The sequence below is a fragment of the Phaethon lepturus genome, unplaced genomic scaffold (assembly GCF_000687285.1).
Source record: "Phaethon lepturus isolate BGI_N335 unplaced genomic scaffold, ASM68728v1 scaffold32516, whole genome shotgun sequence".
Classification (NCBI taxonomy): Eukaryota; Metazoa; Chordata; class Aves; order Phaethontiformes; family Phaethontidae; genus Phaethon; species Phaethon lepturus.
In genome coordinates, this window is record NW_010548842.1 from 9,669 (window position 1) to 33,335 (window position 23,667).

A 23,667-nucleotide genomic window follows, 5' to 3' on the forward strand; every position below is an offset into this window, starting at 1 on the left:
CAAAATATATATATATATATATAAAAAAAAAATTAGGAGGGGAAGGTAAAATAGTGTGAATGACCAATACACAATCCTGTACAACTGAGATGCCTGAAAGGGGCTTCAAATCTACCATTCTGTTTTTCTGTACTATGGTTTTGATGGATGTTCAGTGTTGAACATTGAAGTTGAAGCTGCTATTCATATTTTTTCCTTAAAAATTATAGTGTAGGGTTAATGTGATAAATTTCATGCTAAACATTGCAACTTTTTCAGCTCTAGTAAAACAGGACCAATAAATAGCTTTTCTTAGTTCCTTATATTGCATTAAAAATAGATACCTTGGTTTTAATGAAAGGTGAAAAATTACTGAAAATCTGAGAACTCTTGTGACCTCTAAAGAACATGTATAAGAAAACCAGTATACCTTCTTTCAAACTGATCAATATACAGCTTAACTTTAAAGCTATGACAAATCCAATACATCATTAAGATTCAGCATGCTAGCACTTCTAATATGCATGATTTAATGCTAAAGGAGGATTTTAACAAAATAAGGTAACACCATTAATGATCAGCATAAAAAGAGTAACTGTACTATACCTTAACGAGAAATACCTGGAGCTGACCAGTGGTACCTGTGTCGCCATGTATCACACACCATATCTGGACCATCGATGGTCCATTATGGCACACGTACACCCCCACACACACATGTACATATGTGTATGTTTAAAAGTCATACAGCAGTCTGAATTTGTATGTCCACTACAAAGGACATAGCACATTATTTTAAATGAAAGACTGAAAGGAACAAACAGAACTTTTTCACTTACAAACTTGTAACAAGGGTATTTTCTGTTCAAATAATGCAACTGCTTGGGAAAATTACATCAGGTCATCCAGGATGAATGAAAAAACAAGTACTGAAGGGTCAGTGTATTTGCACGGAACTACCAATCAAAAGCACAGCAGCCAGAAAGCCTGAAAGCTCCCTGGGTTCCAGCTGATGTCACAGCAGAGGTCACAGCTGTGCCACATGTCCTCATCACCACACTGAAGTATAATCTCTACCTATCATCATTCACAGTGGAAAGTGTCCCAGCTAAATCGTTTTTACTGCAAATTTTAATAAAATGCTTAAGTTTTGAAGAACAGGAAATAATTCATGTCCACAAGGAGTCTGTTGTGGGGTTTTTTATATATAAACATATTGTCAGCTTAGAACGACAGCAAAGCATATTGCGGTTCCCACAGGCAGTGTAACACCCTCCAGCTCTGTAAAGCTCAGACTAACTTCCCTTAATCCCTTTTAAAACAAAGATTTTTCTATTAAATTCTCTCTCTCAAGACAAGTGGAGAATGCTCTGAAGAGACAAACTGGAACACCAGCAACTACTTGCTGCTGGCTGTAACTCATCCTACTACTGATATTTAATACCTTTTGGGATTGTTTTACTCTTACTGTGCTTCATGTGGTAGCATATCCTCACCTTCAGGCTGTACCTGCTACATGCACCTGTATCTGCCACCCCAATGCTACACAAATGGTCCAAATCAGGTTTCCCTCACTCATTCAACAAAAGGCTCATGTGAAGCAGGCTTGGAGGTGATGATCTATATTGAGCACACGTGAGCTTTAGCTGCCCCTCCCCTCTGCCAGAAGTTACAAAAGGCAGAGTTAGTGCCATTCTCTTTCAGGTTCTTCCCATTGTAGTTTGTTCTGAAAGGAGAACTAACAGCATCCTTCTTCTGTGAGTAAATACCTTTTCTTACAAAAAATGTTAAGTGGCTTCCTCTACTATCTGCAGTTCTGATACGGTATTCGTAATTTTTCTAAAATATATTTAATGAAGTTTTGTAAGTTTATCTGATACTATGTTTTTGGTTCACAGCCAAACAGAAATATTGCTCTTTGACACCCATTTCAGCGAACTCATGTATAGAGTATGTTTTGAGTGAATGCTGTATGTTTTTTTTATTCTCAAAATAAACTTGGAAGGGCTAGAAAGGCCAGCCAAAGGCTAAGCTAGCACTCTTTCTGTTAGATGAATCCCCAAGATCTCCTGTGCATCCTGTTACTGCCAGAAAAATTCCCTTCCACTGGAAATGCACGACCAGCCCCAGTTCCACATATTCCAGTTACCTATCCTCCCGTGTCCTGTGCTGGAGAGGTATTCCGGATTGAAGGGTGTACTTCCATATCGCGATTCCCAATTCTTAGGATAGGTATGTGTATTTTGTTACATGAAGTTGCCACTTCATACAGAACTATTCTTCCTCTAGGGGGGCCCAGTTACCTTCCAGAGTGTTTACAGAATGTCTGGTAATGACTGCAGCGCTCAAAGGATAAACCCAATGTTCTATTTTCTTATCTCAAAGGCTGGCCCTTCTAAGGCGCTTCTGCTCAACAACTCACCATGCATTGCTTGCTTTAACTCTCTTACAGCGTTGGTTTGAGAGTGCAAAAAGCAGCGTGTTAAACTCCATCCCGAAATGAAATGAATCGTGCTAGATTCAGCAGAGTACGCAATTAGAGGTGAAGCACTCGATGATGTTAAAATCAGATTAAGTATTAATCCACTTTTCACTACAACACCCTTCTCTGAAAGCTGTATCACTAATTGTTCAGCATGAATTGTCAGCAAGTATCTATCCTCTATTCCATAGCAGCTTCAGCTGCTAAAGCAACTAAAAGGTGGTAGGTAGCCCCTGCCCTCCGTTTTGTGCCCTGAGGGAGATAGGAAATGAATGTAGAATGAAAGAAGGTAGACTTTCAGAATAAGGCTAGCTGCAAGTGCAGTGTGGGTGGGAACACCCATGCAGATGTTACTATGTCGTGTGTGATTCAAAGTATGCGTGACATTCCAGGAATTACAAAAGGATGGAGAGCAACTCCCCTCCTTCAATCTAGTAAATTCACAGCTAGGATAAGGACTCTCTCTCTCTCTTTGTTTTTTTTTTTTTTTCCTTTTTTTTTTTGTCAGACGCACAAGGAGATCTGCACCTGGACAGAATTGTACATGTCTAGAACAACTCAGAATATAAATAAAAAGAAACAATGCTAATAGACAAGAACCCATTTTGAGAACCCAGGCAAGAACGTAGATCTGAAAGCTCATTCCTGAGAGAGCACGATGTTACAGCTGCTGATACGACAAGTAATATGCTGGGGCGGGGGGGGGGAATATCTTGTGTGCTAAAATGGATTCTACTGACACAGCACCAAAGGGAGTTGCTGTTATTACCTGAACAGTATTTGCTCTTGAACAAATAGATACTCTCAATCCTAAAGCATGGCAGTAGCAATCCTTCACCGTAACAGGATATGCTCCAAGTTAGGAATGGAGTCAATTGGAAAGAAGATCAGCCTTTGCTAGAAAACAAAACATTAGCAATATGCGCTAATACAAGTGCTGCTCCCTTGCATTGAAACTTTCCAGCCTTGGGTCTCTAGTTTACATCATTACCCTACCTGACGACAGACACATTTAGCTAGAGGTTGTTAACTGAAATGTAACAGTACTCTGGTCCTTACCTTTTGTCTCTTCAAAATATCAATTAACTTTAACTGCTTTTTGAAACCTGTCATTAGCTCTCCTTTTTGTTTCTGCAGTTTCTTGTTTTCTGTTTTTAATTCTTCAATTGTTTTAAGTTCTTGGTCAGCTACATCCTACCATGGGAAGAAAAGGAGAAAATTTATGAAAGTGGTGCTTTAACCACTGAAACTTGGCATTACGTAACAAAATGACAAACAGTAGCCACACATGACATTTCTGAAAAGAAATGCCATTAATCAACATATTCCCACATGAAAACTTAAAAAAAGAAAGTAAAATCTCAAGGATAACAGCCATGGTTTGCCTGTGTATGTATTAGGTGTGTACATATACTTATCCCTTTTTCTAAACACATCTAATTTTCACACAAATGGGGAAAATCAGAAAGGCTATAACTTCATTCTGTACATTTCTTCCTCCTGCATAGTTTGCAGTAGCGTTGTCCAAGATAATGTATCAAGCCCTTTGCTGACTTGTTCTAAGCTAATTTTAGGACTGCCTGTAAGATACACAACACTTACAAAGCTGATCAAGCCTTTTGTCTCATTCTAGCTTTACTGAGTGATTACAGATTGGAACTTGTTTTCCTAAGCCACTGTACCTTGTTACTTTGCTTCAGTTTATTCAGCTCCACTTTATACCTTTCTGCTTCTTCCAGGGCCCTGTTTAAGCGAACCTCCGTTGCACTGTGACTGGTTGCGGCCTGCTTTTGTACACGCTTTAGATTCCCCAATTCCTATTTAAGAAGGAAAGGATAAAAACAAACATTATCAATAATGCTATTTTGATGAATCCCATGTAGACAACACATTTACAGCAAAGCTTACCCTTGAAAACTGAAGAGTCTGTGGACTTCTTTGGCCTGTCTCAGAGACAATTAATTCCACCGTTAAAACATCCCCTTCTCCTTTGAAATCTTCAAAAGGGATCTTTCTCACCTTTGTTTTAAACTTCTCTTAGAATAATTGTGGGGATGATCACGTAAGACCACAGGACTGACTGAAAAACCTTGTATGCTCAGTCAGAAAAAGAGAAAAAAATGTTGGTATGTCCCCTCTGTGCCAGATTGTGGAACGGTGGCTAGTATTGCCAGCTGCTTCTTCCCACCTGTTCCTTTTACCCTTTTTTTCCAGAGATTACTACAGGCAAATAGCAACAAAAAGTTAAAGCAGACTACTGAAGATGGCTGAGGGTAGTAACTATTTCATCTGGCAGAAACCAGTTCATCAAGTGTTTATGGCAACAATCAAAACAGTTTCCTCATCTCTGATGATAGTATTTCATAGTGCTGTAAGTGAGGAAATAAGAAAAAGAGACCAAGTTGAGGAACAGAATAATGAGATTAAAGATCAGGGAATATAGATAAAAGACAAAGTAGAAGAAATAAACAATTCTGGCAGAAAGAGCACATCTTGTCATTATGAAAAAGAGACTTTTTTTTAAAAATACTATCAAATTTTTAGTAATGGGCACAGAAAGATTCTTTTAACCAAATCAGGGTAGAGAAGGGGGCCTTGTTGTTAAACTTTTACCCTCAGACTGCCTTATTTCTGAGTAATTGTTCCATTTTCTCAATTCCACACCAGCTCTTCAGCTCTTGTGGTGGTTGCTTCTAATTTCCACATCACTTATCCAAGAAACACATACTAACTGACAAGTGTATGCAGCAAAAACGTTATGGTAAAGTTATGACTGGAGCAGGTATTTCTGGGAAACTTTGAATCTTCTCCAAAATGGATGAAGAAAATAGGACAACAAGATGCATCTCACTAATCCTCCAAAATGCTATTGGGGAACGTGTCTCCTCCAAGAGTTCACAAAACCTGATGTTGCTTCACATTTTAATTTAATCGCTAACCTGTCCATCCGATTGACTAAAAAAAAGTGGGTAAAAGCCTGGCTAGTGGGGCAGCAGAAAACAAGCTGCACAGCATGCAAACCTCTTTGTCTTGTATCAAGAGGATGGAGCTGTGAATAGGGTCAACTAAATATTTCATGCTATGTATTTTATTCTGCATTAATAGGAAAAGCTTTGGAATACAGGCTTTCAGGCATTTAATGACAAAAAAAACAGTCTGCATGCAATGCAAATTATGTATCAGCTAGTTACATCACTTAATGAAAGAATTCTAATAATTCTTTTTGACACTTGCTGCCATATATAATACCTTATCAAGGATTTTTTTGCAAGTCATCCAGTGAGGGTATATTGTTAAATATATTCAACTCAATGTTTTTCATCTTAAAAATGCCTGAAATAAGTATTTAATTTTGTAAATAGGCAAGGTTTCTGCCAATTCTTCAAAACTTTAAGTAAAAGCTGGATTAATTGTCTCATGTGTTTCTCTAAGAGGGGAAAAACCCACTATGTTCTAAAACTGCATTCCATTTCAACCTCTGGACTTTCTCCACTGTTCTGGCATGGCTGGGGCACCTGGATATCAGTAGGGGAGTGACACCAGAGAGCTCATCCCTGAGGAACCCTCCCAGCAGCAGGCATACACAGCACTTCCATCTTTAGAAAGCTCAGCAACACCTGCCCACCCCAAAAACACTTGAGAGAGAACGTTTGCTTAACATCAAGCCCTCCTTCAAGGCAAATTATACAATTCCTGCACAAAGGCTTAAAAGGAATAAGAGCACAACTTTGGTGTTTCCCTGACCTTTATCCAACATTGTAGCTTGGATAAATTGAACTAGCAAGTGAGAGAGAACACAGAGGAAGGAATGTTCTTGTAGACAGGTGGTGAAAAAAGACAGGAGAGGTGATACCATTTATTAGATCAACTAGATGGAGAAAAAAAGGAATGCTGGAAAGAAGAGGATAGAATTTTGGGGGAGCATCAAAATTCAGCTGCTGCCTGAGGTGGGTGTTCCAGCAGAAACATTCACAGAGACCAAACACCCAAAAGAACGAAATGTAAAAATCACAGACTAATTACCATGTCTCAGGTAAATTGTGAAAACTAGGTGAGAATCTTTGCCTAGGCACACACAAAAAAAAGTAGCTGGGGGATTAGTGAAATTGCATGAATTGTTGAAAATCTAAGGAAGCTTGGGAAAGCACTTGTCACAACTTAAGTCTTCTATCATTTATGTGCAACAGAAATCACAACAAAATTAATAAAAGCCCAAAAATCAAAGGCACATTTGTGCTATCTCAACTGTACAGAAAACTTTCTCTAGATTGAAAGTATGAGTCTTGAGAGTTTAGTGGCACAGCAGTACAAATTTGGGCCCATGTTCACAGGAAATTATTTTTAAACATTGTCTAGAACTCACTTACAACTACATTAATTATATAGTGTTGAATAATACCTCATACCTAAAGAATAAAACAGTTTTCAGATTGCTAAGTCCATAGGAGATTTAAGCAATTACTGCGAAAAGATTTTTAAATGCATGTTTTTGGCAGTTAGGTAATTTTTTATATCAGAAAAAAATACGTAAAATAACTTCTGAATTAGCAGAGAACCATTCATGACATATACCTGCCTTTTTTGCCTTCTGAGTATTTTAAAGAACTACCACTATTTGTCACGATCATGTCTAATCAGTAACCTTGAGAAATTCTAGAAAACACAACCTATTAGGAATAATTGAAGGAACTCAGATCTAGAGCAAAGACAAGTGAGGAAAGCGACCATATTTTGGATATGGTAGCTGTACAGCAGAAGCAAATAAACTTTTCATCACAACAGCCATCTCCTAACCTCTGGCATAAACTTTCTAACTGTGACTGTGTACAAGAACCAGCATAGACTGGCTAAGGAAATTATGGAAATTGCCATCACAGAAGGCTTTAAGTACAGGTTAAACAAACTTATGTCCAGGATGGTTTGGATATAACCTATGCTGTCTTGGTTTAAGAGGGTGAACTAAATTACTTTCTAAGTTTCTTAGCCCGATTTACTGTGAGCCGATGAGTAGTACGAGTGCTACTATTCAGTATTTTCCTGACAGAATCAACAATCAGTGTACTTATTTAAGGGAACTTAAAACCTCCAAGTGTCTGCACAAAATGAACACACAAACTTAGAACACTTTAGTTTTCAAATGCCAGAACTACATAACGTTAAGATGAAAGCATGCCTACATAAATGCCTAGTGTGATTTAACGGAAGTATAATGAGACTTTGTTAGGCTGAGTTGTGTTCTGTTTTCCCCAAAATTTTTAAGTGAAACATTCTCCTGGTTATATTACGTGTACTACGCAATACTGTATGTATGACATGATTTTGAAGTCAACCTCTCTAGCTCTGAGTAATTAAAGAAAAACACATGCTGCTCTTAGACTAAGTTCCAAACAAAGCAAGCTGTGTATGCAGGCCATCTGCTACAACTAGGCACGTATACAATTTTGCATATGTGGCCTACAGCAGGAGCCAGGTTAATTTTGATTCATCCAAACTGGAGCGGCTGGTTTTCAAACAGTCCGTTTTCAAGAACAAAGACACATCCCTTTCTCTACCTGTAGAAGATACTAATATAAGCTCCAGGTGCTTTTTTTAAAATGTTCACCAGGTTCTACAGTTTACAATAACACTCTTATTACCAGAAGTCATTTTAAACAATTATAATTAAAACCAGAAAAATAACATTTCCTTGTATTTTTCAAGATTCCCTTGTGAATTTGATGGCAGTTTCTGAAAAGGTTGTTTTGTTTCTTGCAGCTCTTTTACGCAAGAATTTAATTTTAAAATACAGAAATATATGATTGTAAAAGCAAAAGAAAAGCAATTAGCAAACTATATTACTTCTTCCTTTAAAAAAGTGATTAGACCTTTAAAAAATACAGTTTCTAAAACTGTTATCAGAGATAGAAACGCTAATGGGATCACTGGATATGCATCTATCAAACTAGGGTACAGAGGATGATTCGACGCTTTTTTTTTCTCTTTTGTGAGATAAATGAGACATATCTGCAATACCTTTCCTAGCGCAATGACTTCTTGTTGTAGCCCTTCACTTTTTTTGTTTGCCTCTTGTGACAACGTTTTGTACTTTTCAGCCTGAGAATGTTGCATACTGATTGTTCTTTGCAGTCTGGTGTTTTCTTCTTCAGTATCTTTAAGCCGAGATTTTAAATTCTGATTTTCATCATCCTGTTTGACAGTAATTAGCAAAAAAACCCAACTAAATTATTGCAAGGAAGCAATAGGATAATGCGATAGTAATATTTTGTAATAAAAGGCAGTAAAAAATATATACATTGTAGGTATGGAGATAACAATTTTTTTAGATTATGTTATTTTTAAATGCTTAGATCCCTCATGATGGATTTTACAACTATTTTGAGAAAGGAAACAACTAAGACAAACTAAGAAAACAAAACACCAATTTATCAGGACAATATTTCAAAACCAGTAACACTTTTCTCATTTAATTTTCTGCAGCCTTTTACTTGGAACTGACTTGCAGCGGCATGTAAAACATTTAATTTCTCATAGTTCAAAGGTTTTGAGAACTAACTATCCAAATGTTATAGAACAATATGAGTAACAGTGGCACATAGATATTTTGTGACATTTTTGTGAGAATAGCTAAATGTACACATTAGGAAAAATTCCGGGAGAAAGAAAAGAATATAATTACTGATAAATCCATCTATTATGTTTTAGGAGATTATCTGGGTTTGACTTAAAAGCAAGCTAATGATGCAGGATACATCAAGTATTCAAATTCAAAATTCTCTTAAGATGAAGTGAATCCTGTATTAGCTTCATGACCTACTGGCAATTACATCCCACATTAAGCATTATAATTTCAAGGCATTTTTCTTTTATAACCTTTTAAACATTATAAGTGAGTACTACTGTAGGTTATTTCAGAGATACATTATCCCCTTCATTTCTTTAATAAAAAGAAATCAAGGCACATACAGAAAGGGAGTTTCTATGAAAACAAGTCTCTCTCTCCTGTCTTCTCAACCCCTAGGAATACATGCTTCTCACCTGGGAAATATATGTGCTTTACCCTAAGTTTCATGTGACCGCAGGCACCTCAGAAACTCCCCCTTCTTCATATTTAAAACAGATTTACTGCTTTCTTATAATAATTGGACTGTGCATTGGAACAAAACCCAGAATCTATCTCAAGACTTTGCCAATATGAAATTTTTGTGAACTTCTGAATGTAACAAAGTTAATTACTCACCAGAGAAACTAGTACCCAAAAATTATACATTTACATACTGAGTGCTATGGGAGCAGGACAAGATTAGGTATAAGGTTGTCTTCTGTCATCAGCTATATAACTGAAATCTGCAGTACTTCTGGCACGAAATGATGAAGTTCAATAGCTACTGACAAAATTTTATTTGATTGGAAAATGAAAATTTCATTAAAATCTCATGTAACAACTTTCTTCTGATCACAGCATAAAAAGTATTGAAATGCAGAAACAACTGTATTGACAAGAATGAAGTAAAGTACAGATACAAAATATAAAAATCTAATTCCTTCTAAAGATCTTCTCCAGGTACCGATCTTAAAAACTTATTTAATATCACCCTGCTCCTTAATTCTACACTAAAAGCTGGAGAGAAAACACATAGGTGGTTTGCCATATGTTCTGAATATCATCATCAGATCTGGGCCTGGGGAGTAGGTGGAAAAAGGCCTTCTGAAGTGAAAAGACCATAACTAAGAATAATCTAATTGTTTAAAATGGAAAGTTAGTTCAAAAGCCTTGCTTGATTACAAATGCATGAAAAAGAGGTGATCCCTCTGGCAGACAGACACAAACTATTTAAGATTTTACAGTTCAAGAGATGTTTGAGCATCAACTGAAAACATATTGCCAGACAGTGCAGATCATAAAATTCACTTGTAGTACACTCTAAAATACCAGTGTAGCTTCATATTGCCTTAACTTCAGTCTGATCTGCCCAAATATATAATTCCAAACACAGTCCTTTGCAGCAAGTGTAATCTTGAGAACGGAGAAAGCCTGATTTCTGTTTCACAACAGTCCCCTTAAGGTGGATCACGGATCAGTGGTTTCCAGAGTTTTTTCCACCAAGGACACCTAAAGCACCTGACTAAATTTTGCAAGCTTTTTTAATTTCATTCTGCCCTAAACATCCCTCTCCTCCCATCACCCAGCTCTGGGCGCCACTCAATCTTCCCTTTGTATACCCAAATCTGGATTTGACTGCTACCGTATCCTCCTCCTTTTTCTCAGGCTCTGGAAATGCTCTCCTTCCCAGCAGTGATGCCTAGGGCACTCTGCAGCACCACAGTGTCCCTACAGCTGGGGCAAGTCTTCATTCCCAGTGGTTCTTTCCTGCATCAAATTTTTTTCCATTAAGTATATTTCACAAGCTTTTAGCCCAAGGTCACATTTATACAGAAATTGCTATTCTTGACTCTAAATTCTTCGGAAATTTGAAAAAATAGAACCTTAGCAATTAACACTTGAAAAGGAAAGGTGAGAGGAATTCTGTTGTGATTATTTCTTAAAGGAGAACCTACTCCATTACTAGAGATAAAAAAACTCAGCTCTTACCTTTTTCCTGCATTCACACACTACGCTATTCAGCTCTTCCTGCATAACACGTAACTTTGCCTTAAGAAATCTGATTTCAGCTTCTGTGAACATAAAAAGTTAACATTTAATATCCACAAGTACTCATTATTCAATGCAGAAAAGAAGCAAGACTGATGTAAGCACTCACTTTCATCTTGTTTTTAAAAACACACTACATTTTTTGTATTAAAGACAAATAGGCAAATAAAAACACAGATTTCTAAATAAATGTTGCAAGTTTCTCATTCTTAGGCAAAGTTTTATATAGATTTTTCTTTGTAATGAGTGAACTAGACATCTTTAAAATGTAAGAGACTCATAATCCTTAAACTTGAAATTTATTGGAAACTTTCATCACATAACACTATACATAACAGCATTCCTTGAGACTAAAGTCAAAAAAACTATATTGTAGGGAATGTCTACATTACAATCAATCTGTAGCTGTAACTTGTGTAGTTACACCCAAACTAGTTTTAAACTGCTCACAACAAGGAATTAAATGTAGACTGCAAAACCCTCCCAATAGGTGAATACCCCTCCCACACAGTAGTCTGTGCTTTTTTCAAGTACACTGCTAACATTATTCAATTAATAGTTTAAAATTAAACCAATTTAATCAGATTTTTTTTCTAAATGAAGTACTTCCTTGCTCTTGGACAGCTAAGAAACATACTACTGTCACAACAAAACAAGCTGTGTGTGAACAGTACGCTCGTTTACTCCCTGTTCCCCACCCTTTCCCCAGATCATTCACAAGGAACTCCCCCTGAACAGGCACAAAGCATGGAAACAGTACAAGGATCAAGTTGAGCAACACAGGAATAACCATTATTCACAGTAGGTACAAGGGGAAAAAAATTAAGTGGAGGAAGAGTATCTGGAGCTGAATGTGGAAGGATGGATGGGTAAATGTGCTCATCTGCTGTAAAAGGAATTCTTTTTATTTCACCCACCTTCCCTTACCAACTGTCAAATGCAGCTTAAGCTGCAATTCTGCAGAGGCCAATAATAAGTAGGATTTAGGAAGACACCATGAAAAAATAAGACACAGATTGACTTTTTCCCCCCTGTTATATCCTTGCTAGCTTCCAGCAGCTAGTGGCTATCCTAAGATGGAGACCATATTGAAGCCATCAAGTTTAATACTCTTTTTCATGTACTTCTAAGTTGTTTGATTTTCTTCATAAAGTATATTGTAGTTTGGCATTCACAATATCCTGTGGCAATGAGTTGGCTAATTTAATTATGCATTATGTGAAAGAAAAACACTTTGTATAGTTTGCTTTAAATCCAATTTAATGTGGCATTTACTAGTGCATTACAAAAAGACAGCTTTCCCTTTACCATTACTGTTTTCATTACAGAGTCTTTCATATTGCCCTCAATTGTTTTGTTTTCAAATTCAAGATTCAAATTCAAGTTGTTCCATGCTTCTAATAGCTACTATGCACTCTTTTTTGTAGCTTTCCTAGTTCTACATCCTGGTTTTGAGACGGGGTGTCTAGAACCATGTGTCATACTCAAGAGGGGTAGCATCAATTATATAATAGCATAATAATAACAGTACAATATTGTGCTTTCTGTTATCTTCTGAACGATTTCTAACAATCAATTTGCCCTGCCCACTGTAAACAAGCAGCAGGCTTATGCTATTTGGAGATGCCTTAATTAGTAATAACTGAACAATCCCACTCAGAAGTAGATGTAATTGGAGTTGTTTTTTCTGTCGGCATTACTTTGCACTCTTTAATAGTGAACATAAACCTCCATTCTATCACCTCACTCAGTACTACGAGATTCTTCTACAACGCTTCAATGTCAGCTTTGACTATCCTAGAATCATTGTTTCATATACAAATTTCTTTAACAGATAGCATTCCTTTTTTCCAGGTTATTTTTCTGTATATTGAACAACATAAGCTCCATGACAGATCACTCTAGGACTATAAAACTACTTGCAAAAACTGGTTGTTTCTTTTTAGCATTTTGTTTCCTCTTCTACTCAGTTATTAGCTCACAAACAACTTCTCTTCTGCCTTAGGCAGCTCTGTGTCATTAAGAGCACTTAGTAGCAAATCTTGTTGAAAATCCAAGAGCACAACTAGAACCAGATCAGCCTTAAGAGGCGGCTAGAATCCAAAATTAGTTTGAATTCTCACAGGAGGTAAAAATAATTAAACAATTAGCTTCCTAATTGGTCAATTTTAATCACCTGATGAGGCTGGGAGGGTATCATTTGGCTTGGTTATAAAGTAACCAACAGTTGAGGGAATAGTAAATAAGAAAAGGACATCTGAGGGGTTGTGATACCCTACCAAAAAAAAAAAAAAAAAAAGTCTTGAACTTCTGAGATAATCTGAAGATTAACATGAAGCGTGACAACGTGTTCAGTTATTTTGTCCATATGTGTGAGGGTCTATTAGATAAAAATAGAGCTTCATCTTCAGCCTTCTACATGTCTATGTGATTCCATCATTGCTTGTTATTGTAGCGTTGAGTTATAACCCACAAAAACAGCCCCGCAGAAAAATAATGTGTAAGCTATTGTGTTGGCAGAAAAATGGCTGTACTGTGATAACCTGTGATCATGACATAAAGATATGAACCGAAGTCCTGCAAGAGCACTGTGAGAAGCTCAGAGAAAGGACAATGCTATGGAACCTTATCAGCATGTTGGCCTAAAAAGTCCAACAGGCACATAAATCTAAGGAATCCTTTACTAGGAGATTTCCACTAAGGGATCAGCCCACTCTGTAATAGGACCTATTTGGTACCCACAGCTACTTCCTTGTGAAAACTGTAACTGTTCTGTGAATTTGACACTGCTAGCATGCTCTGCAATAACTTATTTAGCATATTAAGGAGGCCTAGAGTGTTCTAAATAGTCAATATCAAATTTAAAAAGCCAAAATCAATCCTGAGTATTTTCATTTCATTTTATCATTACTGAAACAATTCTCAACACTCAAATACATGCCCTTGGTCCACAAGATCTGATTACTAGACACCAGCTCTTCTTGAGTTATGTGAATTTATTTGGTGTTAAGCTTCCAAATGCAGTCCAAAGCAATTTCTTTTTAGTTCAGGAACAAGAACTATAAAAAGATATCCAAGGATCTGGTTTGGGAGACTTACTAACAGAAGACTTGCCCAGAATTACATGAGGTTGGAAATCAAGCTAGTTCTCTGTTGGCATGCTTGTTGACATCAAGCTGTTCGACTAAAGGAAGAGGTTTTGGGCACTTTGTACTACTGGAGTGAATCTGACTTCATGTTTGCTTTAGCATTGTAAGGAGCTACATAAACCCACTTTTATCACACCAGAGCCAAGAAGACAGATGTGCATCATGCCTTTAGCTTCACTGGCAAATGCTGCAACCCCCTTTCCTACCGTATTCCTAGGACAAACATAAACACACCATTTGGCGAGGGAAAGTATCTGGAGGAATTTCATTCAAGCACTGTAGCCAAAATGTTACTTCATTTAAGCCACTTACTAAGATCCACAGCACTGATCTGAGGAAAGGCTTTGTCCTTCAAAGGCTGAATCTGTGCGAAGTACTGAAGCTCATCTTTTTGGAAATAAAACTTAAGCATCATGTATTTCTATTTCCCCAGTGAAATTATTCAAATGTTATGTACATATTCAACATATCTAACCATCCAAATGTCTTCCTACAAAGGTGGAAATCAAGACAAAAATTCACTTTTTCCATATGTGACCTGATCTTCCTCTAGGACTACATAAAGAAGAAAAACCTTCCTTTTCTTTTCCTTTAACTTAAAAGGCTTTAGAGCATTCCTTGTAATTTCTACAGAAACTTTTCTTTTTTTTTTTTTCCAAGGAGAACCCATTTCTAACAGTCAGGAAGTAAGAATAAAAGTACTTAACCATGGGAGGAAACTTACCTGCTCCAATTTCATTTCCAACGCTTGTAATAATATCATCATCTACACAACTTGGTAGGCCTCCTCTCTCTAGTTCTTCTTCAGTTTTGCTTGTTCTTGCTAAAGAAACATCTATGCAATCTTCCAGTACTGCAACATCATCAGCACTTTGTACTTCTAGGTTTCTTATTTTTGAACTAAAAAAAACCCAAACCCTAGATGTTAAATTTCTAATTTTAAAAAAAAATTACAAAAATATAGCATATTTGCTATTTTTAAGAGTATACAGAGTTATTTACCTAATGTAATTTCATTGCTTGCATTTGTATGAAAGATGCATTGATTGGAATTTCTCATTTTCTTTATGTAAGATACCTTTACCACATTCCACATAAACAATTACAGGATTTTACATGTTATAATGTAGGAGGCAGAGAAACAGTACCATTTTCTACCGAGAAGATTTTGGCATGGTCTTCTCATCCAACAACTTTGTAACTAAATCAGAGTAAAAGAAAGAAACAGAGGAATGTTCTCTTGCCTTTAGCTACTGTCCTCTGCCTTAAATTCTGCTATTTTTCCCCCTTGCATGATGACTTTTCTAGAACTCTGTCCTCTCTAGCTATACTCCTACCTCACTACCACAATATCTGTGTCTTTATGCCTGGTCTAGGAAACTTCATTGATGCTAGATACCAAAGTTTTCATAAAACCAAAACACAAGGTATGTGACACATCTGCTACACGGGGTATCTCGTCAGCTTTCTTTTATAAAAAGATTACATTAGTTCCCACAGGATTTCCCAAGTTCTTATTCCAATATATCCTCAACCCAGTGCAGCCTCCAAACTCCTTCTAGCTGCCGACTTTCTCCCACAACTTTGGGTTCACCCTGCAGGTCCTGTATCTGCACTTCTAAATCTCATGATGTGGTGCCTGCATTACAGCTTCCCCTGAGCTGCCCAGTGGACGTCCAAGGGGTCCACAAGTGACTCCCAAGTCCTCAAAGACAACCTCGGCCTGTGTCAGTTCTGTGTTCTGCCACCTTGCAGACAATTTTCACCCTATTTTGGTATTTGGGCATATCCTGTGGCAGTTTTAATTTCCACCCAGGATTTTATGCATTTCTCTTCTCTTTGTCCATATCTCAATGTCTTGCTTTTACGACCTTGAATTTTGTGATCTACAGAGCTGAAGCTTTTCAGCTTGAAACCCCTGAAAGCTGTGGTACTATTAGCAACTCTCTTGTCCTGTGAGCCCAAAATTCACCAAAATAGGGAAGACCCTCGAGGGCCTCATGTTTCCCATCAGAAGTCTGATCACAAATGAGTGCACCACTTAAGTGTGCTCTCTCATGTTGCCTCAGATGTTGTATTTCCCACATGCACGCTCATTAGGCATCCTTCCCCTGTAGGATTTAACAGTTTAACTGTCAGCCTTGAGAAGTGCTTGAACAGGAAGCAACAGTTTCAGTGTTGCAATATTAATCACATATATTGCCTAAAACTTTTTGTGCTCTCCACAAGTAAACAGATAGCTACATGGTGGAGCTTACTGAGGAGGACCAAAAATTTGATAACATTTATTTATACAAATATATATAAATGTAGAAGCATACGTGAATAAAAATAACCTAATAGACAAAAATAGTAACTAACATATTTTATTACAAACAAAAGGAGATTATTATAATATACCTTGAAGTTGTTCTTTTTCCCTTACTTCCAGAGTCCGGTCTGTTCTGAGCCATAAGCATGGAAGCACATTTCTTCTTGTTTGCTGGCTACAAATTTTTTTCAGAAAGTAGTGGGGTTTTTTAATTATTAGGAATTACTTTTTTCTAGTGGTTTTCATGTTGGGTTTTTTTTTTTTCATTCATTCAGACTGAAGGATACTTTTCAAAGTATGCTTTTCAGACTTTCAAAGCACAGTTTTCCAGTTTCATTTGCACTTGTCTTTATCTTGCAACTTTCATGTCCGTATCCTCAAATTATAACACATCCAATAGTCATTTGCTTGTGGGAGTTTGTGCACACATAATAAATTCATGCTCATGCAAGGCATTGCATCACATGCATTATGAAGATATTAACTATTGGACTGTCAACAGAGTGCATTTCTTTGAAAAAATGCTTATCATACCTTCAAAAACATGCTATTTTTTTGCATTATTTTAATCTTATAAATTCCCTGTAGAAGGAAGGTCTAACAATATTTTTGTTACTTCCACTCAAATACCCTTCAAAAATGAGGCTTTTTTCTACTGTATTCTGATAAATAACTGAAGACAGTATTTTGGAAGCTTTAGTTCACCTCCTGAAAGACTCAATGTAATTGTATTTCCCTTCCTGTATTCAGTTATTTTGACTACTCGTTCATTATTACACCTAGACAACAGTAGTACTGCCTTTAGTATTATACTGGTGGGGGAGGGAAGGGGAAAAAGGAAGAAATTAACTGTGTTCTAATATTTTGCACTTGGAATTCTTTATTTGATGTTCAAAACATCGAACAGTTCTGTCAATACCTTACAGATGAGGAAACTTAGAACACAAAAATTAAACATGATGCCAGTTCACTTCATCAGCAGTGGCACTGAGGAACCCTGGTAACACCGTCCCTGTAGCACTGCTTTGAACATCATTTCCTTTTGGCTTCCCACCCATGTAAGTCCCCAGTTTAGCACAGCCTCAAAACCAGAAGCAATATGTGGAAATTATACTAGAAGATAAATTAACCAGGACAGTTTTGACTTTGATACCTTGGCATGTGAGTGTGTAAGAGACAACACTTCAGGACAGAGCAGACCTCTGCAGAAGAAAAAAGAATCACTGAACATGTATAACAAAATAAATATTTTACAATAAAAATTCAACCTCCCCATCAATCAGGAGAAGAACATTTTCTATGACTAGAATAAACAGTATAGTTAAGGTGGGAACATACTAAGTTCAATCATAAATTCAGTCTCATTCTCTGTCTCTCCATCCTACCTCATTTGCTATCTATATCACCTGATGAGTCTAGGGTATCTAATACAATAGTCTACTTATATATCAGAATCTGAATCTCATCTCTTGCAATTCAGGCAACTGCTGCAACTACTGGCTTATTAGATCAATGAGTCCCTGTACCAGGGAATACTTAGCCAGTATTCAGAGTATTACCAGCTTCAACAAGAGAGACTGACAGTCCATTACCAAAGATCACCAACAGCTCAGTGGTTAATACGCCTACCTGACATACAAATCCCTGAATTAATACAAAGAAAATGAAGATAAAACCCAGTGTCTTCTACATCCTAAGAGGGAATGCAATTGCATGCTCAGATTGACTGTTGTCAAATCAATTGACAGGGACTATCAAGTGAATATGAGGTGGGAGCAATTCATAAATTAATCAACATTTTCTTTGAAATACATATTACAAATATTGTATCCATTTTACAGATTAAAAAAAACAGGAATAAAAAAAGCAGCTTTCTTATCTGCTTATTTGGCTGAAAATGGGGCTTCTTAAGTAACTGAACTTCAGGTTAAATGATTATTTTTAAAATCTGCTGGCAACACTCAGAAAATTTTAGCATGCTGTGTACTATTCAGGTCAAGCTTCTTGTCATATATGCAACTTTTTTGTTTTCAGAATGAGATATGTGAATCTTGGTTATTGCACTGAAAGGCTACTTTTTGCACTACCCTTTATAATTTTTTACTTCAACTAAAATGCTGGCTTAAAAAAGATTTGGAATAAAATTTAAATTTCAGGCATGTCACGTCACCTCAATTTTTTTGCCCAGCTGATTTGAGCAAATGTTTAGATCTTGCCTTTAAAAATTTCACAGACATCCATTCATCAACAAGAATTATCTGCACAAAGCTCCAGATTTTATTAATCCAAAAAAAACCTGGAGAAATCATCTGTGTGTGGTTGGCAACAGACTTCAAGAATAGGATGATTAGTTTTTGTCTATTTAGCCTATTTTCCTCATGCTTCCTTCCTATTGGCTAGCTGTAGAGGCATGCAGAGGGTGAGGATTTGCTGCCACAGAAATAGCAGTTATATGTTATTCTAAAAAATATGAAAATACAACACTTTCTATACTCAAGAAGACAATAATGTTCTTTCCATCAATAGACTAATTTGTTCCTACTATAACTGTTGTTTCACAGCCGCCTTTTTTAAAAAACAAACGAAGCAAAACAAAACAAACCCCTCATGGTTCACTAAATTCCTCAAACTTAATGGTTTCTTTCCTTTTCCCCATACATGACAACTCATTTTTAAAACCTCATAATACAGTTCTATCCTTGTTTGGTAAGTGAAATTAATGCGTAAATTATGAAAAGGTATACAAATAAGTAGCTAGAGGATTGTGGCAACACTGAAACAGAAGCTAATGTTTAACAATTCCATCTCTGCATGTAAACAAGAGATGCATGTGCATGAGCAAACCCTTTGTGTTCGCTAAGCCTATTCAAAGCCTATAGCGTGCTTGCCCATGCGCACACGGTTCCCATCGCCATAAGCCTGGCAATGCTCTGAAGAGTGAAAGTGTAAACAAAAGCTGATTTCAATGTGGTGTCACTGGAGCTGCTTTGTCTCTACGTAACTCAAGTAATTCAAGCTCCTATGCAAAAGTAATGCTATGAAACCTCCAGAGTGACTTATTTTAAAATATACACTGACTTGGAGAGTGACTTAAAATATTTGTTGCCCTTTTTTTTAACTTTGCTTACTCATTTTTTTTTCTCTCAAGCTGTCTTTCTGCCCCCTCACCCTGATACTACCTCTTTCTTTGCTTCAATTTCTCTCGTTCTTTCCAGTTGCTTTAGTGTTCATTCTTCTTAAAGGAATCAATGGAAATTTCAAATGGATATTTCAAAAATATCTCAAGCGCTTCCTTTAGATTTATGGCCTGCTTCCACAATTTTGAATTATTTTTTTTTAATTAAATATTAAACACTTGGAACTAATCTAATTGAACGGCCTCAATGTTCACTCATGGATAATCAGTGTGCCTAATTCTTAGCACAGATCTCTAATTTTGTTCACTACAGCATGAGATTACAATTCTTCTCGCACATAAATGTTTATCAGAACACAGACTGTGGTGGTTTTAAGGTGTTTTAATTTATGTTGGTAATCGGTAGATCAGCTGCTACTCTGACATGCTAATTGCCAATTTCTTTTTTAATTCTTCCAACACTCTCATTTATTTCAAATATATACCATCAAACCTGTTAACATCCTTTGTGGGGCTGAATCCTCCAATCACATTACTTCATCTATGTGTGTGTGTACATATGTACTTCGAACAGCCCTATACCTTAACTCCAGTTTGAAGTTCTTAAAAATCTTCTGTCTACTGTTCAAAATCCACCTAACAGAACATAAAACTAAAGCAAGATCCAGAATTTGTTTGCAAAGCATGACTATACTGATAACACATGGAGGGGTTTTTTGATTTGGGTCTTTTTTTCCCCCCTCTACAACTGACAGATACAGCTTTAAAATAACTCAGGAATAATTTTAACTATAGTAGCAAACTTTTGCTAGTATAGCCAGGCTTCGATCACAGACTTCTTGTCACACCCTTCTGTGTACTGAAAAACCCTTTCATATTCACAAAAAACCTCACTTTTTGTTTTTGCTTTACTCTGCACAAAAGCAACTATTTGATCATCTCTAGCAGACTTTCATATATACTATTTCAAAACAGTTTCCCAACTGCAGCTTAACATTCGAAGCACCTTGTAGTCTGGCCCTGTATCTTTGTTATCCAGGTTAGTGGCATCATAAATTTAGGAACCTACCACATCAGATCCTTGATAAACTATGTATTAGTCTATCTTAAATTCACCCACTTCCTGTACTATCAATACACAAACCCTTGAACAACTAAGTAAATACGGCTATGTACCCACTCTAGAGCTAACGGGTTTGAACATACAGGCCAAACCCCACAGCCGTACGTATGGTCATACAGGCCAAAGGTATGTCGGCCTCAGAAGTGTAATGATATCCAGATTCCAGAGGGTGGCAGCTGAATGTTTGTCTCTCTTAGGTTTTTGTGTGTGTTTGTCGTTTGGGTTTTTTATCACGCACTTCCTGTCCCAGGAACATTTAGGGCAAGTTAAATGTGAACCAGTATCTACTGCTTCACTTTATCAGCTGAACTGGTTAAAAACCATCTACTGCTGAGTGTCTACCGTTTTGTACTGCAAAGAAGCCTGTTACCTTACCTTGCTTTTTTTACAGATGTCAACACTACTCAGCATCCTAGATAAAACATTTCAGCAAAATTAAGACTTCCTTCAAATAACAAGGAACAATGTTTACTTAGTATCATTTTTTTTAAATTATAGGAAAAAATTTAGACTCCACCAATCTAGCATGCTGCAAAGATAGATAAAACAGGACCATGACTAGGGCGCAACTCAGGGTGTACAGGATCAGTGTGAAAGATTCCCCACAAATTATATGCAGCAGTTGTAAAGCACATACCTCTGTCTGTTGTCTTCACATGACTTAGTCTGTACTGAAACTGGCCTAGACAGTATCTCCTGTTGGCCTTTCTTTATTAAAAAAAAAAAAAAAAAAGCCAATTTGCCAGGAATATAATCCATTCAAGATTAAGTACATATTCTTAAATCACAGATCACAACAACCATAGTCTACTATGGAAAAGAATGGAAAATATAGTCTACTGTGGAAAAGTACTTCTAAAACACAGGAAAAGATGACTAAAAATTAAAATGCCATTGCTATCCCCCAACATTTATTTCTGCTCCACAACATGTAATTGCCTTTTGCCTGTAAAACTTTTGCCCAGCTTAATGTCATCTGAGATGCTGTTACCGTCCCTCCTTTTTCTCTGAAATATAGGAGTAGCAAATGCACAACAGGTGGAACAAATTTTCAATTTTGCATATTGTGCAATAAGCCTTAAAAATAAATCTTTATTCATGCAATATGATCACAATTGGACACTGATACGGTGTATGTACTTTAGAGAACAATTCAGTCTGAATGTTCAGATAGCTTCTATGTTGCTAAGTTACAGTTAGAAAGCCTTATCCAGAACAAAATGCCGTTGTCCTGTTTGGTGGTATTTTTTGTTTGTTTGTTAAAAACTTAGACTGTTTTTCTTTTGTTGTTAAATGTATATCTGTACAATCTGGCAGTGCCATGTGGTATATTAAGTATCCTAAGAATATGTGATCTTCTGCCGTATTTAGAGAAGGGAAAAAAAAAAAGTGGGTATTTTATTGCTGTTTTTTAAAGGAAAGAGAGTAGATGCTATTTTGGATGCTTCATCTGCTTCTGTTCAAATGCCAAGCAGTTAGCCTCAGCTTGCCACAGCTCAAGATAAGAATATGTTTTCACAGGACATAAAAGTGAAGTTTCAACAGTAGGAAAAGTGCATATAAATATAGCTTTCCAGAAGACTTAATAATTTGATATTTAAGCCTTATTTATTTGAACAGAACACCTTCTCCAAACTGTTTTGGGTATAAACCATGCCTCCCCATTCCCTTTTTTAATTTGTCCGACTTTCATATAAAAACTTGACTGTATCTGGTACACAGACACACCAATATTAAGAGATAATACTGACAATAAGCAGGAAATTTTTCTGTTTTAAGAAAGTTTCCTTCTTAGTAACTACATATTTTCTATTTATAGTGGTTGTTCTTTGTATTTCTTTCAGCTTGAGCAATGTAGATGCTATTTCACTAGGATGTTATTGCAACAGTATCTGGTTTTCAAATACTAAATTTTTTTAGTATTTAACACATAAAATCATCTACAGATACTTCTCTTAAACATCATAAACAGGTTTTTTTAATGTGTTTTTATGTATTTATCTGCACAAACGCTCTACACATCTATGTGAACATCTACCTACCTGATGAAATTATATAAAAACTACTTCTGGATGTGTTTTTAGTAGAAGTTTACAATTTTGAAAAAAATAAATGAAAAGCTTAGATTGCATTTGAAACCAAAATACTTTTAGTTGTCATGGTCTAAATAATTTCTTTTGAAATTTGACCCTGTGTGCATGTGAACCAAGGCTAAGTTATGTAACGGCCTGAATAACCTACTCACCATTAATTCTTCAGCCTGACGCACCAGTTTTTCTGTTTTTGCTTCTAATTCTGCATTCAGTCGCCTGAAAGAGTAAGAATGCTGGTCATGGAGTTTTTGAAAGATTTAAAATAAATAAATGTAAGCACGACAGTATCTCTGCCTGAACTAAGTGAAATTTTAATAAATCCTACGAAGAAACACCGAAATGTGTTCAAGGTATTAAAAAATTTAAGTTTCAACAATTTCCTGGGTTTCTGTCAAATCAATAGCAATAAAACACCTCTACCCATCAAAAGCAAGGTTTAGATTATAATTCTGAGAGGTAAAGGGTGTCCTAGTTTTTGGACATGTCATTGCTTAATACATATTTTACTTCTTTATTTCCTTAACTCTTTCTGGTTTTAACACAGTCCTTACTTTAGGTATACCTAGCCACAGGAGCTGGGGAAGGAGTCGTGTACGATGACATTACTTGATCACATAATTAGAATGTGTCGCTATACATGTGTACAGGTTAAAATAAGCTTGTGTTCTTGCACGCTTCACTTACAGCTTTTCATGCAGTGTGACTGGGTTTGAGACATGGCTCCTTGTACATCCTCACCATTCA

At 36.5% G+C, this 23,667-nt stretch overlaps 1 protein-coding gene across 1 annotated transcript in view; it reads right to left on the bottom strand.

Annotated features, from left to right (window-relative positions):
* Positions 1-23,139, bottom strand: part of TEX9 (testis expressed 9) — a gene marked incomplete at its 5' end in the record, with an annotated part of 23,235 nt that extends 96 nt beyond the window's left edge. Inside the window, 9 exons of the mRNA XM_010290102.1 lie at positions 3,509-3,655; positions 4,144-4,278; positions 8,474-8,647; positions 11,052-11,134; positions 14,985-15,160; positions 16,661-16,746; positions 17,725-17,773; positions 21,468-21,538; positions 23,076-23,139. Coding sequence (XP_010288404.1) covers positions 3,509-3,655; positions 4,144-4,278; positions 8,474-8,647; positions 11,052-11,134; positions 14,985-15,160; positions 16,661-16,746; positions 17,725-17,773; positions 21,468-21,538; positions 23,076-23,139 — 985 coding nt within the window. The remainder of the gene's footprint in view (positions 1-3,508; positions 3,656-4,143; positions 4,279-8,473; positions 8,648-11,051; positions 11,135-14,984; positions 15,161-16,660; positions 16,747-17,724; positions 17,774-21,467; positions 21,539-23,075) is intronic.
* Positions 23,140-23,667: the final 528 nt, after the last annotated feature.